General features: G+C 38.1%; 2 protein-coding genes and 2 pseudogenes across 5 annotated transcripts in view; 2 read left to right on the forward strand and 2 right to left on the reverse strand.

Moving 5' to 3' along the window:
* DCAF5 (DDB1 and CUL4 associated factor 5) overlaps window positions 1–731 on the reverse strand; it is a 90,234-nt gene extending 89,503 nt beyond the window's left edge. The window contains exon 1 of one of the 4 annotated variants that reach the window (XM_039875343.1): window positions 302–731. In XM_039875343.1, the coding sequence (XP_039731277.1) occupies window positions 302–515 (214 nt within the window). In that variant the 5' untranslated portion in view covers window positions 516–731. The remainder of the gene's footprint in view (window positions 1–301) is intronic. The other 3 variants (XM_039875342.1, XM_039875344.1, XM_039875345.1) reach the window with 3 other exon arrangements.
* Window positions 732–1,168: 437 nt separating this feature from the next.
* The window catches only part of EXD2 (exonuclease 3'-5' domain containing 2), a 67,516-nt gene continuing 49,836 nt past the window's right edge, over window positions 1,169–18,848 (forward strand). The window contains exon 1 of the mRNA XM_039875348.1: window positions 1,169–1,290. The gene's annotated coding sequence lies outside the window, so the exon portion shown is untranslated. The remainder of the gene's footprint in view (window positions 1,291–18,848) is intronic.
* Window positions 11,586–11,726, reverse strand: LOC120612845 (uncharacterized; annotated as a pseudogene).
* LOC120612819 (uncharacterized) lies at window positions 12,562–12,680 on the forward strand (annotated as a pseudogene).

The following is an 18,848-nucleotide window of genomic DNA, read 5'->3' on the forward strand; positions in this document are numbered from 1 at the left end:
TCCCGACCCACACTTTTGGGGGCAGTCAGCAGGAGAGATCACTTTACACTTGGGATAAAGCGAATTAAGGACCTGTCAACCATTTTGGGTCTTTTTTATAGAAGACATCCACCCCTTCCCCTCCTTCCCTCCCTCCCCCTGCAATGGTTTTAATTTGACACCAAACCTTCCCACCGCAGAAGGGGGGTTGAGGAGGGAGGGGGTGGGGGATGGAGGGCAGGAGGAGGGTAGCGAGGGAGAGCGAAAGGGGGAGGTTGGAAAGAGGCCGGGAGGCGCGGGGAGGGGAAGGGGGTTGATTTACCTGAGACCAGCCACTGGCCTCCATTGTTGGAGAATTCAATGGCATTGACACAGCCGAAGTGGCCGAGGAGGTCCTTCTTGTAGAGGTTTCTGCAGCCCCGCAGGCGTCTCCTCTGAAAGTCCTGAGTGAGCAGGGGGTCCCCATGCAAGCCCCGCTGGGACAAGAAGCCCACCACTGACCTCATGCTGCCCCCCAGGCCAGCTCTCCTCTTCATCCTGGAACCGCCGCCGCTGCTGCTCGCGCCGCCGCCCCTCCCTCGGCCTCACGCGCGGCCGCCGCGCTCCCCCCACCCAACCCTCCCCCCGCGCAGCGATCCGGATGGTTCTTTAACCAGCCATGGCAGACGGAACGAGGTGTGCAGACACTCGGTGGCGTTCGCGGCTTCCTGATGGTCCCCTCCCTCCCTTTCCCCTCTAGGCTCCTCCCCCTCCTTCTCCGCCTCCTCCAGCAGCTGATCCCCAGCTGCGGCCGTGCTTCCGCGATCCGCGGCCCTTCCGCCGGTCGCCGGCGCCGGGAGAACGCGGGCGGCGGCTGCCCTTCCCCCGCCGAGGGCTGCTGGCCGGAAGAACGCAGGCGGCTTGGTCAGGAGACCGCGGGCGGCTGCTCAGTTTTCCCGCCGCAGCTCCTCCCTGTGCGAGGGTCGGATGGCGCTGAGGGTCGGGTGGCGCTGGGCGGAGGCGCCGCTGCACCCCCTGAGCGCTGCACTCTGTTAAGTTGAAGGCGCGTAACAATCAAAGTGGCCGCGGGGCTGCGGGCTCGTCTTCCTCCCCCGGCTGCCGGCGGTCCATCGCCGCCTGGAGGCCCAGCGTCGGGACGAATTCGGCTCCCCGCTCTGTTTTTCGGCGGAGAGAATGCAGCCCGATAGGGCAAGGAGGTGAGGGAGGACTGCGGCAGAGGCTCCAGTCGCCTTCCCTCAGTGGGCCTCATCCTGGGCCCGCCCGAGCCCTGTCCAGGGGAAGGGAATCAGGAGATATAACTGGACACTTGGGGTAAGGTTGCCCGGGAATTTTATTGATGCACCCCTTCCTACGCTTGCCAAATAAATTTTTAACACGGCCCCTCCCCTACCCCGCCCCATTCTCTGCTCTATTCTCCCTTCCTCCAGCCATTCAGTAAAAAGGATAAATTGTTCTGTCTGGTAAATAATAGAGTGGTATATGGGAAAAGAGGGTGAGGAGGAGGAATTCTTAAGAAGTGAGAAGAAATTTTTCAAAACTGAGTTGAGAAACCTTTGAGAAGCAGAAAGTACTGTGTCCGTTAGTTCCAGGTTCATTTGCATTATTCGAAAATAGGAATATACGTTATTTAATCGGGTGCGGTGAGCTCCTCTTCAGGGTCTTGAGTGTGGGGCTCTGAGGCTGTACAGCCGTTAACCAGCAGCTGGTTCCAGGCCAGAAGTAGCTGCACTTCAGTAGGCTGCGAGCCTCCGCCCTGACCCCCAGTGAGGTGACTGGGTGTTAAGTGCTTTGGAATTCTACCAGATATAGTAAAAAGCCCCCTTTTCAATGTTTTGGAGTACTTTTCCTAAAAGCTAAACTCTGTCATTTAACAGTAATAAATTACTAGAATAGGCAAGTGTCAGTTTTGCCCTTTCAGTTTCACAAGGATTACGTCTTCTGGACTAGAGATGGCACATGGGTAGTCAGTGGAGTACACTACCACAAAGGGGAACGTGGAAGAGATTCACCCATGAAGAAAAATCACCCACTACTTTTTGTACAATGACAAGATTAATCATAATAAGCAAGCAAATGTTTAAAAGTCAACATTATCACAAATATTGTTGAAATCAGCAGAAATTCAATTCCAGAAATTACGGTTTAAATGGAATAATATCCTTAAATAGGAAAATGTATAATGCTTTTAAAAAAAAAATCTCAGGATGCTTCACGATGTTTATTCATTATAATAGCCCCATAAAGATCAGTAGTATACCAGCTGATTAAAGATTTATAACACCCAACGTCTTTTCTTTATAGCAATATCATAACGTGTAATTAATTATTTATCTTTGTGATTATATCATAGTGTCCCGCACTCTGCTGTAAGCTCTCTAAGAGGAGGAACCATGTCTGTTCTTCTCATGGGGGTATGTCCAGAGCCAGCACGTGCTGGCCACTAAGTACATGAATGAATTTAAGGAGTGGAGAGGAATTTGGAGAAGGAGGTAATGACTTCAGTTGTAGATGCATTGAGTTTGAGGTATCCGTGCTTCGTTACAGTGGAGACAATTTCAAGGCCCGTTTGCCATCTCACTTTGCTTGACATACTTAATCCACATATTAAAAAATGGAGCCCTTTGGCTCCTTTCAGTTAATAGGATTTCATTTATACCTACTTTATTTGCCTGAATGGGGAAGATGGGCATAGTAACAGTGCGAAGTAGCCTTTATTGTGGCAATATATAAGACACATCCTTCTCTCTCCTCTTATGCATACCTCTTCTCCATACCTTGAAATGAGACTTGCTTTTCCCGTCTCTGGAATAACTGCCCCATTTACCTCAGCCTAAAAATAGACCAGGATCTGGTCACATGGCAGCCCAATTCTAGGACTTTACTGGAAACTTCCTTAATTTTTAGTGACCAGCAAGGACAGGGATGTAGGACCACTCAGTCTATTTATATCCTAAAGCTAGTCTGGGCAGCTTTTTGTAAGGAGGGTGCATAAAACCTCTTTCTCCTATTCTGAAAATTAGGTTGCCAGATAAAATACAGGATGCCCAATTCAATAAGAATTTCAGGTAAACAATGATAATTATAATAATAAGTATACTAAAAAAGTTATTCAAATACTGAAATACTTATTCATTGATTATCCAAAATTCATGTTGAATTGGGCATCCCGTACTACCATTTGCTAAATCTGGCAACCCTTCCTATGATATAACCTAACCTTAGAAGATCAAGCCCCATGGTATCTATTTGCTTTTATTAAGAATTTAACATACTCTTTTGGGTCATTTATTGCAAACTAATAATATTGTACATAACTATAACTTAGTTATGTACACTTAACTTTAATGACCATATGAATATGGTCTTTCTGATACAGGCATTTATGCTAAAACACCAGTATACTTAGCTTAAAAATAGCAAATGGAATTGAGATTCTTGAGTAATTTCTACTGCATAGAATGTGTGGAGAAAGAGGGAGAGGAGTGAAAAATTCCTATTTTTCTTACATAGGCTCAGAAACTTCTGTATATTAACATTCGTATTCAGGAATACTTGAAACACTGTTTTGAAAATTCATTCTGGAAACACCACGGTGTGAAAATTACTTAACATGGGAGCCCTTACTTAATTGCTGCATCAAGGGTTGAATACTGATCAGATGTAGAGTTCCCAGAAATTCATTTACTTCTTCAACTTCTATTTTGCTTGGCCCTGATATAACTTGAGAAAGAGTAAAGAATCTTTAAAAACTGACTAGATGCTAAGGAAACGCTCGAACATTAGAAATTGTTTAAAAAAAAAAACTAAGAAAATACTAAGTCCCTTCTCAAACATTTATTAAGTTTTAGCATATTAAGAGCTACATATGGATACTAAAATGCTCAGAAATTTTTCACTTAAAAATATTTCCAATTTAAAAATAAAACTGCTCATAGATATTAATTCAAACAAATAATACATATTATATACATATATTTTAACTAATATTTAAATTTTAAAGGACAAGTTATTTCAAATAGCAGTCAATCTTAATTTTGGGAAAAAAGTAAAGAAACTGTTCTATTTAAATACAGATTTCTCCAACAAGATCTATAGGACATATATCCTTTCATTTTTTAAATAATAATTTTATTAGATGTAATTGACATACCATAAAATTCACCCTTTTAAAGTCCATAATTCAGTGGCTTAGTATATTCACAATGTGGTACAGCCATCACCACTATCTAATTCCAGAACTCTTTCATCACCCCAAAGAGAAACCCTACTCACATTAGCAATCACTCTCCAATCCTCCCTCCCTTTAGCCCTTGGCAACCACTTATCTACTTACTGTCTCTACAGATTTGTCTGTTCTGGATATTTCATGAGTCGAATCATAGAAGATGTGGTCTTTGTGTCTGGCTTCTTTCATTTTGCATGATGTTTTCAAGTTCATCCTTGTAGCATGTATCAGTACTCCATTTTTTCTAGACCAAATTCGGTTCCATTGCATGGCTATACCACATTTTGTTCATTCATTCATCAGTTAATGGACTTTTGGGCTGTTTCCACTTTTTGGCTGTTGTGAATAATGCTACTATGAATATTTGTATACAAATTTTTGTTTGGACATATATTTTCATTTCTCTTGGGTATGTATACTCAGTAGTGGAATTGCTAGATTATATAACTGTTTAACTTCGCGAGGAACTTCAAAACTGTTTTCCAAAACAGCTGACCATTTTACATTCCCACCAGCAATGTATGAGGGTTCAAAATTTTTCCATATTCTCACCAATCCCTGCTATTGTCCATCTTTTTCTTATAACTATATGAGTGAGTGAATGGTTTCTCATTATGGTTTTGATTTGCAATTTCCTGATGACTTTTGATATTGAACATTTTTTCATGTCCTTATTGGCCATTTGTATATCTTTTTTATGTTTGTTTATATATCTTCTTTGGAGAAATGTCTACTCAGAGCCATTCATCTCAAGGTGTTTTCTAATTTTCCTTGTGAATTCTTCCATGATCAATTTGTTATTAGTGTATTATTTAATCTTCACATATTTTTGAATTCCCCCAATTTTTTTGTTATAGTTTCTAATTCATTTTTTATTTTTATTTATTATTATTGCCTACAGCACCTGGTCTTCCTGGGTGGTCTCCTCCAAGTACTAACGAGGCCTAACCCTGCTTAGCTTCTGAAATCAGACATCTGGCTTGTTCAGGGTGGCATGGCCGTAGACCTTGGACCGTGGCTCCACTGGGACGCGAACCCAGGACCTTCTGCATGTAAAGCAGACGTGCTGACTGCTACACTATGGAACCACGTCCTAATTCATATTTTAAGGGGGGCATTTTTCTCAGGTCTTGAAGTGAATACCCTGGCTGTGAAATAATTGAATTCAGTAATTAAATTGAATTTAGAATATTATTTATTACTAGAATTTTCAAATCACATTCCAACTTACTTTCCAGACATTTGCTTCAAGTTTGCCATGCATAATTCTTCATGATGAATGAAGAAACCTAGTTTGAAATAAGCTTTAGGGAGTGGAAGTGGACAGAAATTCTCGATGGCCAGAATTATTCATTTGATATTTACTCAATGATATTTTCTCCACTATTCTATGCCAATCACCTGGATTTTATATATTTGAAGTTTTCTTGACAAAAATCCCTAGGAGCCAGCTGTTTTTACTTATTTTTAATTTTAAGCTTCCATATGAATAACCACTGATGAATGGCCTGAGAAACTGTTGAAAACAGTTATTGTTTACTGTACCAGGCATGCAATCCTATAGCCAACATTTCTTTCCCAGGGATGATCCCATGGATATATAATGTTTATTAAGCATCTTCGGTGTGCTAAACACCACTGAGAAAGTAACATTGGGCAATGATCCTTCCCCAAAGTAAAATATGCCCAAAAAGCAAGAAAATTCTTTGGTGCAGAAGTCAAATTTAAATTGTCTCTATGAGTTCAGTTGTAATCGAGGACACACTCCTAGAAAATGAACTGATCACAGCATGTGTTTATAAACTTGTTACCCTATCCTTTTGAACAAACTGCATAAACTCATGATGTGAGTATAATCAGCATTATTGACTACAGATCCCACTTAAGTTGGAGCTGGTGATATATCTGGCTATCTACAAGTCTGCTAGAAGATAATCGTTCAAATCACAAAATGATAAAAACCTGTGAGATATCAGATTTCTTCACCATTTATAGTTTTTGGGGTTTTTTTTTTGATGCAAGGCTCAGAGGTTTATTTATTGAATAGTAATGTTTTTATAAATCTAAAAAGCAAAATAATGTACTGTATAGGAATGCATTCATTTGTATTTAACATTTTAAAATTAAATTTATTGGGGTAACATTAATTAATAATACTATGTAAGTTTCAGGTATACAATTTTATAACACATCATCTCAATTTTCATCGTGTGCTTACCACCCAAAGTCCGGTCTCCTTCTTTCACCATACATTTCACCCTAATTACCCATTTTATCTTCCCCCCACCCACTTCCTCCCTGGTAACCACTATGCTATTGTCTATGTCTGTGAGTTTGTTTGCTTTGTTTGTTCATTTGTTGCTTGCTGTTTCATATCCTCGTGGTTTGTTTTGATCATTGCATCTACAGCACCGAGAAGAGTTTCTGGCTCACTAGGTTTTGGGTGAAGGAATCTTCCTGAAATGTCCCTACTCAAGGCTCCCTTTTCTGTCTTGTCAAGTCCCGGTTCCTTTATCTGCCTGTTAAGTTCCTCCATGATTTGTTTTCACCATATCTATAATTAGATTTCCTGTTACTCCTCATCATACACCCACCAAGTAGGCTGATAGCCCATCCCTCCCTACATGTCTCTATGCTCACACTGCCCTCCCAAATCCAATACATACTTCGCGGTCTACTTCTTCCATGAACTCTTTCTTCAACAAATCTAGGCCACATGATTTTTCCTGTCTTAAGATTCCTGTTATGTTCACAGTTGGCACCATAGTTTACCTTTTACATATTTAACATTTCTCTATCCCTGTGTAATTTTTAAAAGTACTTTATATACATTTTTTAATCTTCATAACAATCCCGTGTGGTTGGACATAAATGATAATTTATTCACTCAAGAAATTTTTATTGAACACTTACTATGTGCCACTGCCCTAGGTGGACACAAGGGATATAATAGTGAGCAAAAAAGAAGACTCTGACCAATATTCATAGTGCTTATAGGACAGAGACAAACTTTAATCAAATAATCAATCAAATCATGCAGTAAATATAAGATTACAACAATACTTTTATTGAGCACTTATTATGTAGCTGGCACTGTTTCAAGTCCTTTACATATATTAGCTCATTTAATATTCTCAACCACCACCCCATAAAGAAAGTATTATTCCATGAGGAAAATAACAATTGTGGGACATAAAAGTATGCGATGACTCAGTTTTCACATATATTAAATGGAGTTGTTATGATAAATGAATCCATATTGGTAGAGCCCTTAAGTCAGTGCCTGACTTGTAGCAAACATGTCTGAGTATTAGCTATGAAGATGATGATGATGATTAATGATGATAATGATAGATTAAAATGGGAGAATCTTATTAGAGACATTAAGGAGAGCTATGATCTGAAGGACAGATAGGTGTAAATGAGGCCAAGTAGTGATTGGCTGGGGATGCTCCAAGCAAAGATAACAGCACATACAAAGGACCTGTGGGTGGAAAAACCTAAAGGAAGACCATTGTGACTCAAGATCATTGGGACAGGGAACATGGTATCAGATGAGGATGTAGTTAGATAGTTGCTAAATTCTGCAGGGGCTTGGCCATGGTAAGGATTTTAGTCTTCATCTAAAAGTCACGGAAAGGTTTCAGACAGGGGGCTTATATGATCAGATATGCATTTGATAAGAGTATTTTAGCTACTATGAGAAGAAAGGATTGGAGGGAGAGAGTGGATTAGAGTAGATGATTAGGAAGCACAGAAGATGATAATTTAGACAAGGCTAGTGGAGTTGGAGTGAAGTAAAAGGATTTAATATAAAAAGATAGAATTTGGCAATGGATTAGAGAGAGTGGATGATGAGGGACAAGACATCAAGGAAATGCCTAGATTTTTGACTTGCATGACTATTCACTGAAATAGAACCCCTGGGAAAAGTCTCTTTTGAGGGGAAAACCATAAATTCAGTTATAAATACATTGATTTTTGAGGTACCTCTGAGACTTCCAAGACTTGACAAGTAGCCTGAGCTCAGATACATGGTTGAGGCTAGAGTCTATAATATAGAGGTGGTGGTGAAGTCCTAGGTGTGAACAAAAATATTTCAGAAGTATCAAGGAGAAAGAAAAGCAAAGAAGTCTAGGACTGAGCTTTGAGAGATGCTTAGGGTTAATGCTTGGACGTAGGAGGATACACTTGCAAGGAGTCAAAAGGAGTGACCAGAGGTATAAGAAAAATATTGGAAGTGTCATGGAAGCTGGGACAAGAAAGCACTTCAAAGAGAGAGTGGTCGATTGTGTCAATTGTTGCTTCAAAGTCAATAAGTCAACTGAAAAATGTAGGATTTGTTGACACCAAGATTTTACCAGTGAAATACCAAGGATCTCAATCAGAGTTCCTTTAGGGGTATGATAGGGTGGACCCCAGTGAGTAGAAGGAAAGGAAATGAAGGCAGTTAAGTAACTAGAAGGGAACCTAAGATCCAAGAATGTTTAAAAACCATTGAGAAAGACCCTATTCATAGGGAAAATTTGAAAAAAATTTATATAAATGTAACCAGACTGTATAGTTTACAGGGTGGAGTTCTGAGAAAGCAAGGCAGAGGGGATCCAAAGCACAGGAAAAGAATTTGGTCCCAGTTAGGAGGAAGATTAGTGCCTCTCATTAAAACTGGAAAAGCAAGACAGGGTGGGCGCAGGTGAAAGCAGGATTATGTGTTTGGTAGTAAGAAGATGGGAGTACTCATCTATTTTATTTTTTCTGTGAAGGAGGAGGGCAAGGTCATCTGAGAGTGTGGGGGAGGAGCGGGAACCAAAGTTTGATGGAAGAGGGACTGTTTGAATTAACAGTGAAATGTAGGAGATTGAGATGACCTACCCTGGATGATTTTGAAGGCTGATTTGGAGATTCTCTAGAATTCATCTGCCCTATCGGCTGGCTTTCTAGAGCAGCGCCATAGAGAAAGCAGATAATTCAGTTCATTCAGGTTTGGGGATTTTCTAAATAGATGAATTAGGAAAAAAAAAAAAGGAACGAAGTTTAGAGTCTTGGCAAAATAGTGAAATTATGAACCATGGATTCTAAGCTAAATTAGAAGGGAAAATGAGAAAGGAATAGAAAGAAAGCTGATTAGGATCAATGAGCAAGGGTCCCTATGAGGTCAAAGAAAGTTGTAGGAGTGGCTAACAGGCAACTTTGAAAGAGAAGAGATTGTGGCCAATGAAGATGCTTGAATTAAGATTCTGAAACTGGCACAATTATATAGATGATACTGTTATCAGGCCCAAGGGGTGATGAGAGAAGTGGTTCTGGCTCAGGTGGAGTCAAGGAGAAGGATGTTGAGGACATCAAGGAATGAGCAGCTCGGACACTAGGGGATGGATCATCTTTTTGATGGTTGAATTCACCCAGAGTAATGGCAGTGCTTGTGGTGGAAAGACATAATGAGCTCAAAAGTCTTTGCTTGAGTGAAGTGGAGCGTTACAGTGAGGGCAGTAAATAAAAGCAATTAGAAAAGGAAAAGAGTGGGGTAGGTATCATCGACCTCAAAGAAGCTGGCTCTTCTTTTTCTTTTTAAGTAGGAGTGAAAGAATAATGGCCAGGAAATACCAACGAGAAGCAAAACAACCCCGCCTTTGTTAAAGGAAAATTTTAAAAACAAAAAAGTAAATTGTGACTCTCATACAGATATAAAATGAAATGCGTTAAAGATTTTAGTTAACCGTTATTAATGTGAGAACTAGTAACATGTCCAAAAGTGAATCTATATTTATACCACAGGAAAATTGAAATGAGCTTGAAAATGTAGGCAAAACTGGCTTCTCCTCAAAGTGGGGGAGGCAAGTCAATTGAACTACACTGGACAAGACTTATTTGCATTTCTATAGACAAGAATTATTTTGCATTGCTATCAGTTACCTACAGTTTACAAAGTTGTAAAATAGGGCAAAATAGGGCAAAAGTTGTAAAATAGGGCAAAGTTGTAAAATCCGGTAAATCTGGTAATCTGGAAGGGTCTGCTCTAAAGAGTGCATAGTTTTTGATTCAAAATACCAGTTATATTTTTGCTTATTTCATATTTCCTTACACCTCTCACCCCTGAACTATGTGGAAAATTAAGAGTATAAACAGCACCATTTGGGTGGGCAATAGGAAAATGGTGTTTTTAAAGGAGTCAGATTTTAATAAAGAAAGAAATTGGAGAGAAAGTTTGGCAATGCATGGGCTTTTGCGGGTTATGGATAATTAGTTCCAGAGGGCACAGTTGAAGAGTTTGGAAGCTAGGGTAGGCTAAAAGAGAGACGGAGATGGAGGCATAATACATTAGATCTGTGACTATCAATGGAGGTAGGATTGTCCTCCTCCCCTTCCAGCCCCCCGCCCCGCCCCCCGCCTGTCCCTAGAGTGTTGGATAAAGCATAGAACACCCAGTTAAATGTGAATTTCAGATAAATAAAGAATAGTTTTTTTTTTTAAATAAGTAGATCTTGTTTTGTTTATGCTTTTGTTTTGCTAAATCTGGCAACGTTAAGTGACATTTGTTAATCACCAGAGATGTTTTTTGATTGTCACAATTATAAAGAGGGGTGCTGTTGGCATTTATTTAGTGGATTGAAGCCAGAGATGCTACTAAATATCTTACAATGCACAGGATAACCCTCACGACAATGAATTTTCCAGCCCAAAATGTCAATAGTGCTCAGGTCGAGAAACCCAGTATTTGAAAAATTCTAATTTTTTTCTCTAATTTTTTATCATAAATTCTCCTTTAAACATTTTTAAACATGCATCCTTGTAATTTATACATTACTTACATGTAATACTGACCTAATATGTACCTTTTTAAATCACAAAAAAATGTTTAAAAATAAAGGATGAGATAAAGTTGACATAAACACAGTATTTTAAATTATAAGTTTTTTTATTATCTATGCAAAAAGCCCATTTTGCTCCCACAAACTTTTTATTTAAGTAAAAGCAATCTTATTGACATTGCTTTACTTTCGAAATGGTAGTTTAATACACTGTGATATTATAATTTCGAAAGTCAGTCTCTATGACCTGTTTATTACTTAGTTTTAATGGAAATGAAACTCAAAAATATAAAGGATCCAAATGGAAAAATAGTTGGCTGGGCTTACTCAAATATGAAACTAATTTTCAGTTCTATTCAATTTTATTGAAATTCAGCTAGTTAATCTTTATTGTCCACCGTATCAATCAGTCGCATTTGTAAATTAATTAGCTGTTATACTTTTAACAAATATATTTAAGATCCATTGAGTTGCTTTTATTTGGAAAATCCTTAAACACAGTAGAAAACTATTTCCAAGGTTTTATGTGTGCAAATATGAGCATTTTTTTTTAAATTTATTTTTACTTTTTACACCTACAGCACCTGGTCTTCCTAGATGGTCTCCCATCCAAGTACTAACACCAGGCCCGACCCTGCTTAGCTTCTGAGATCAGATAAGATCAGATGAGATCGGACGGGATCCGGCTTGTTCAGGGTGGCATGGCTGGAGACAAATATGAGCATTTTTATAAGTGGGTTTTTTGTTTTTTGTTTTTTGTTTTTGTTTTTTTTTGCCAAAAAGAGCCCCGCCAAAATAGAAACACTTTTAAATATCATTTTTGAAAATATTCATTTACAATAGCTTTCAAAAAGCAGTTTTCTTACTCATTACACTATTAACTTTATCTTGAAGAAACAGTTTTAAAACTATAAATTAGCATACTGACAGCCACCTTATCATCATCACTGAAAAAGTCAGCCAAGTTCTAATGCTTATCTTTTTGTAAAAGAAAAGTGCAAGTTATTTATAGGGTCTGACAACTATTTTAATACTGATAAGAAACACCTAGCGAATCTCTGAATGAAGCCAAAAATCTTTGTCATCAATCCCCATTTCATCTTAATCACCGTATTATAAAGATTCTGCTATGTAAACGTCTTGTTTCTACACAAATGAACACGCTGATGTCATTCTTTAAGCACACAAGATTTAATATGGGTGAGCATTACTGTCCATCCATCTGCACTGTGGAACTCCTATGTCTCCCTCAAGATACCAAAATGATGCATAACAGCTGGCATCCAGACCAAAGAAGGATCCAAGTACCCATCTGTATATTAAATAGTGACAAAACTCGATTTCTTTCATTTTTTTAGATTTAAAAAATATAAATAGAAATCTACATTTTCTTTTAACATCCCAATGGACTATCATGCACACCCTGGATATACATACACATCCTACTCCACTGTGGGGACCATTACATTAGAGGATAGGGTAGCTTGGGACTACTTCATTGCTAAGGAACATGAGGCCTAGACAGGTGCAGTAAATTGAAGTCAGGGAGTCTATGGCCATGCCACCCTGAACAATCTCTATCCTGTCTGATCTCGGAAGCTAAGTAGGGTTGGACCTGGTTAGTACTTGGATGGGAGACCACCTAGGAAGACCAGGTGCTGTAGGTGTAAAAATAAAAAAAAAATAAAAAAATAAGGGATTGTAAAATGACAAGGTCCTTGCAATCTGTGAGGTCAACCAAGAGTCGACCTCACAGAGTAATTTAAAAAAAATGAAGTCAGAGGCCTGGGTTAGACAGAGCTTACTATCATTCATCAGCCTATGCAGTCTTATGTAAATTACATAATCTCTCTGCTTCAGTTTCTACATTTGTAAAATGGAATAATATTGTAAAGCGGAGATAATACCTTTGGCACTGATGTGAGGATTAAATAAAATAATTTTGTTAATATAACCATAATACCTTTCCTAAACCCTTAAATTGAGCACGTTTCCCCAAGCCCTTGACCTTAACCTTGACCTCACCATCTCCACAAGAATCATGGAAACCATCAGTTGAGAACTTCAATTTCAGGTCTCTCCATGGCAAAACTCCTCTTATGTAAGCACAGTGCTTTCACTGTGCCCTGGAACCATCTCATGTTATCTCCTTATAGACCTTGTTCCACCAATTATCCCCTCTTTCTCCTATGTATTAATCCACTCCAGTGCTGTTGGCCTTTCCCCTAAGTTGGCAAATATGTTCAGTTGTCTCTCAACATTGAAAAAAAAATTTTTTTAATTTAGATAAAAAGTTAAAATCCATCTTTACACTCTCCCCCAATTTCTGAGAGGAAACTTTGAATAACAGTTTATTTAGCATTTATAGATCTACCTCATTATTTTAAACTCCGCCATAGTCAACACATATTTCTTGAGTGTCTACATTGTTCAATGCACTGAGGATATAGCAGTGAAGAAGCTAGATAATAGTCCCTTCCCTAAAGGAGCTTACCTTCTAAAGAGAGAGGGGCTCAGAAAGTAAATAAGGTAAATAAGTAAAATATATCATAAATTAGATGGTAATAATTATGTTGAGGTTTAAATAGGGCGGTCAGAGAAAGCATCATCAAGAAAAGTGATGGTTAAAAAAAAGATTAAAAGGAGGTGAAGGAGAAGCCCTAGTGGACATCTAAGGGAAGAGCATTCCAAGCAGAGGAAATAGCAAGTGCAAATGTCCTGAGGCAGGAGAATGCTTGCCATTGAGTTATAGTTACAGTATCCTTATAGAGGTCATGTTACTTCTCATATTTAGTCAAGGTCCTGTGTGAATATATTGAAACTAAAAGACTAAATCTTGAAACTGACCGACATTAGCAATCCTTATATAAAATAATAAGGGGAATGAAGAGAGAGATTCTTTTTATGTACACACATAAAAGACTAGAAGAAAATATGCAGAGCTGTTGCTGTGCTCATTTCTGTAAGTGGTCACAAGGTCATAGCTGACATTTATAACTTGTGTTCCACTACCTATTTATTATTTCTTTTGCCCTCTGCTAGAATCTCTTTTTCTGGTCTGGGTTCTTTACCTAGTGGGGTGAACCAAACTTTCATTCCTGAAAGTTATAAGTCCCCTTTGGGGTCCTGCATTTTTTCTGATTGCTTTAATTTTTTAATCATCTTTCCTAATAGATGTGGAAGTACTCAAAGTCTTCCCAGAGAATCTCTCAGGTTCCAGAGAAACTCTTGGGTACCTGTCTTTATTGTATAACAATACAATTCCCAATTCACCTTTGGTATTTAGGATCAAACAACTCACCCAGTGAATCCTTTCTTGGCTGTTGGTTCTGTGGCCCAAAATGGCTAAATGGCATCTCAACTTTCCATTCAATGGAAATATTATTATGTTCCATGGTCGGAGCATTTTTCTTTTGAGAACTATGACCTCCAAACCACCAGAACTCAAAGGTGCAGGGATGGAAAGTAAAAATTCTTGAAGCAGATCATTAGGATTAAGAATGAGAAAAGCCACTTTAATTCCTAACCCTTGATTCATGGATCCACGCATTTTGGCTGTAGAAGAAATTGAAGAACATATGGAAATTTATAAGACAATCTCAATCTATCAAGGTGCTATCTCACTGGCATTGGCACTGAAACCAAGCTATCAGTGGCCTATTCCAGCATTTCATCAGGCCAGTTGCTTCCAGATAATCAGGTACGTGGAAAGAGCAATGAATTCCACAGACAAGAGCCCATTGCCATACTTCTTTTATAGTGAAACTTGTTTCTTGCAATACTGTATGGCACAACATTACAGTAAATAAATCCATGGATAGTGGGACTGACAGAAGCATCATCATACAAGCAGGGAAGAGAAATCCATACCCATAATATTTGTCTATTCAAGTAAGGACAAATTCCTGTTACCTCTGTGATATAAGAGGTCCACTGTAATCAACGTGCTACCAACTGGCTTACTGCCTCTCCCAGGGAATGTCATATTGATGGTCCAGTCTAAATTTTTATTGTAAATATTGCAGGTTCACTGAGAGACTCATTTAGCCAGATCAGACTTATTGAAGGGATGTTAATGTTGAGTCTGTGCATAGTTTTCATCCCTGCAAGATGGCCACATTATACTTGAGCTCATCGAGCAAACATTGTTGTGCCTGGAGAAAGAGATGACGTGACATTCATAGTACATGTCGTTTGGTCCACCTAATTGAGAGCCTTCTCTTCAGTGGATGCCCTTTTGTGAGCATTTTTATGGGACTAAAATATGACATTCTGCCCATTTGAGGGGTCTATCCAGATACCTCTTCCCCATACCATCTTTCTAGTTATCTTCCAATGCCACTGTTCTTTCCAAGTCCTAAACATACAGTGAAACTGTTTGCAACTGCCCATTAATCAGTGAAGATCTGTTCTTCTGGCTATTTCTCAGCCCAGATAAAGTGGACAATCAAATGTGTTTCTTGGAATTCTACCCACTGGAGAAGGTTTTGATTCATGACTTTTTTTCCAAGGATACTCCTGTTGGGGGGATCTAATGGCATGCTACAGCAAAGTTTTCTGTTTAATGCAGAATTATCTGTAAATCAGGCCCAGTATAGGTGAGTTACATTGGTTGATTTTCAAATGTTAAACCAACTTTTGATCCCTGAAATAATTTTTCTCTTTTTAACTCTTTTTTCTTGATCAATCTGGCTAGAGGCTTGTGGGTTTTATTGATCAAGTCAAAGAAATAGCTTTTGTCTTTATTGATTATTGCTATTTTTGCCCATTTTCTATTTTGCTAATTTCTGCTCTTGATTATTTTCTACCTTCCTTTGGCTTATTTGCACTTGTTTTTCTAATTTTAGGTCTTTCTTCTTTTTCCAATATAAATGTTTAAAGCTATAAATTTCCCTCTAAGCACTGCTTTATCTTATCCCACAAATATCAAAGTGCTTTATTTTCATTATGATTCATTAAAAAATATTTTCTAATTTCTCTTGACTTTTGACTTGTGGATTTTTTTAGAAATGTATAGATTGATTTGCAGATATTTTGAGTTTTCATAGAATGTTATTGTCATTTATTTATAATTCCATTGTCAGAGAAATACTCTTTAAAATTTAATTGTTTAAAAATTTATCAATACTTGTTTTATGGCTTACCATATATGGTCTACCTGATGAACATACAATTTGCACTTGAAAAGACAGTGTATTTGCAGTTGTTGGGCACAGAGTTCTCTCTCTATATATATTAATTAGGACAGAGGAGTTGATAGTGTTCTTTTGTATCTTTGGTGATTACCAATTGCCTAGAGAGGGATGTTAAAATCTCCAGCTATGATTGTGGAATTGTCCATTTTCCTTTTAATTCTGTAATTTTTGCTTCATATATTTGGAAGCTCTGTTATTAGGTATATACACATTTATGATCATTATGTCTTCTGATATATTAATCCTTTTATTATTATAAAATGCCCCTTTTAATGCCCCTTTTATCTTGAAATCTCTTTTTATCTGATATTAATACAGCCACTTTACTTTCTTATGCTTACTTTTTGCATATCTTTATCTATTTGCTTTCAAACTATCTGTATCTTTATATTTTATTTATTTAAAGTGTGTATTTTATAGGTAGTAAATGCTGCAAACATCTTACAATGCATAGGACATCTCCTCACAACAAAGAATTATCCACAGCCCAACACAGTGAGAAACCCTGATCTACAGGTAACAATGAGTGGTTGGGGTGAAACTTGAAGAAAATAGACATCCTTCAAATGATGTTATTACAGGGCTTCTAGGCAAAGGATGGAGGTCTGTTTCCATTGATACTGGAGGTTTAGAGAGATCTGGGCATTCCATAATCTTAATGTTGTTTCATTGAACCCAAATGTCTCCATTCCAAGTTTTAGTATCACACCGTTCCCAATCAATGCCCTATATTTCACTGAAGAGTTTGGTGAGGCTGTGAAATCAACTTACGTTGTAATTCTGAAACCTGCACAATTAAATTTTATGTTTGATTTTCAGCAAGATTAGTCTGTAGGTACAAAAAATAAAGGATTCTCATAGGAGATTTTGTTCTCTGTCTGTGACTTGAACTGGATGTTTAATAACCTGAAATTTCCATTTCTTATGTAAGTTCTTCAGTGAATTCAAATGTAGCCACTCCCCACCTGCAATTATTATAGTCACCATTACCATCAAATTGTCAGATATGGCTCCAAAGCACATGCCTTAGTGGATACTTCAACACAAATGACTAAAGGTGATAAGTCGATTATTTATGATGCCACTACATCTCATCTCTCACTGACAAATTGCTCAACATTGAATTTAGGGATATGACCTGATAAATCAACCCAAAATTCTATATCCGAAAGTCTGTTTCGGATATAGAATTCTATATCCTGAACCACTCTTGGGACCATTTTCTATATTAGTCAAAATTCAATAAAGATACAGAAACTATAGCAGTTACCTTAACTGAGAAAGTTAAGACAAAGGGTTATTGGAGATATCACAGGTATTGGAGAATTAAAAAGAGCAAGTGGAATAAAGAAGTAGAAACTGCAAGAAATAGATGGGGAAAGGTCAAAGTTGGGATTACTGGGACCAAATACTTGAAGGGGCCCTAGAGAGTTGGAACCCAGACCTAGAGGAGAACATGATGCTGACTTATACAGGTGCCTCAGTAGCTCAGAGGAGGGCACTGCAGTGTTGAGACTCAGACCTCTATGGAGGGTTGCTGGCTAGCTGTTAACTAGGATTTCTAAGGAATGTGATGAGGCTCCTTCTGGGAATATGTAAAGTAGTCAAAAGCTGGAACCAACTGCTGTGGCTCACACAAGAACTGTTGCCTGGGTGACACTGATAGAAACAGGAAACAGGAAGAAACAAGTCCTTTTTCTCCTCTTCCTGCCTCTGTCTCTCACTATTTGCAGAACCTAACAAAGAGCCAGCCTGGCAAAGGAAGTCTGGGAATTGCAGAGAACCAGTCTTAGCACCACAAAGCATAGTGTAGACTGGGTTTGAAGCTGAGGAACAATTCTTTATAACAAGCAGAGTTAGACAATCATTGTTCAGAGTACATCCAAAAGGATGAGGGAGAGGCAGGAGTTTAGTACTTTTCACAATTTTCTAGAATTAGTAACTAAATGAATAGTGGAGAAAGAAGTAGAATATATGTGGAGTGGGGAGAAGAGAGGAGCTAGTTTGTAGCATGTGAAAATATCTGTTGGGATTGATAAATTTAATTTGATAAGCCTAGAGTCTAATATAAGCACAATTCAAATTGTGGTCTCTGGACTAGCCAGTCTGCAATTTTAAAAAGTTGTGACAAATATACATAACACAAAATGCATCATTTTAATCATTTTTTAAATTGTGGTAAAACATATATGTATAACTTAAAATTTACCATTTTAACCATGTTTAAGTATATAGTTCTGTAACATTAAGCATATTCACATTGTTTTGCAACAATCATCACTATTTATCTATAGAACTTGTCTATCATCCCAAACTGAACCTCTGCACTATTAAACAATAACTCCCCGTTCCTCCCTCCCACTAGCCTCTGGCCACCACTATTCTATTACAGTCTCTATCAATTTGACTACTCTAGCTACCTCATATAAGTGGAATCATACATTATTTGTTCTTTTGTGTCTGGCTTATTGCACTTAACATATCCTCAAGGTTTATCCATGCTGTGTATGTATTATAATTTCATTCCTTTTTAATGATGAATAATATTCCATTTTAGGTACATACCACATTTTGTGCACATTATTTTTATCGGTCCTCAATAAGATAAAAGCTTGTGGCAGAACATAAAGTATCTATGTC

This window comes from Pteropus medius, unplaced genomic scaffold (genome assembly GCF_902729225.1).
Source record: "Pteropus medius unplaced genomic scaffold, Ma_sr-lr_union100, whole genome shotgun sequence".
Classification (NCBI taxonomy): domain Eukaryota; kingdom Metazoa; phylum Chordata; class Mammalia; order Chiroptera; family Pteropodidae; genus Pteropus; species Pteropus medius.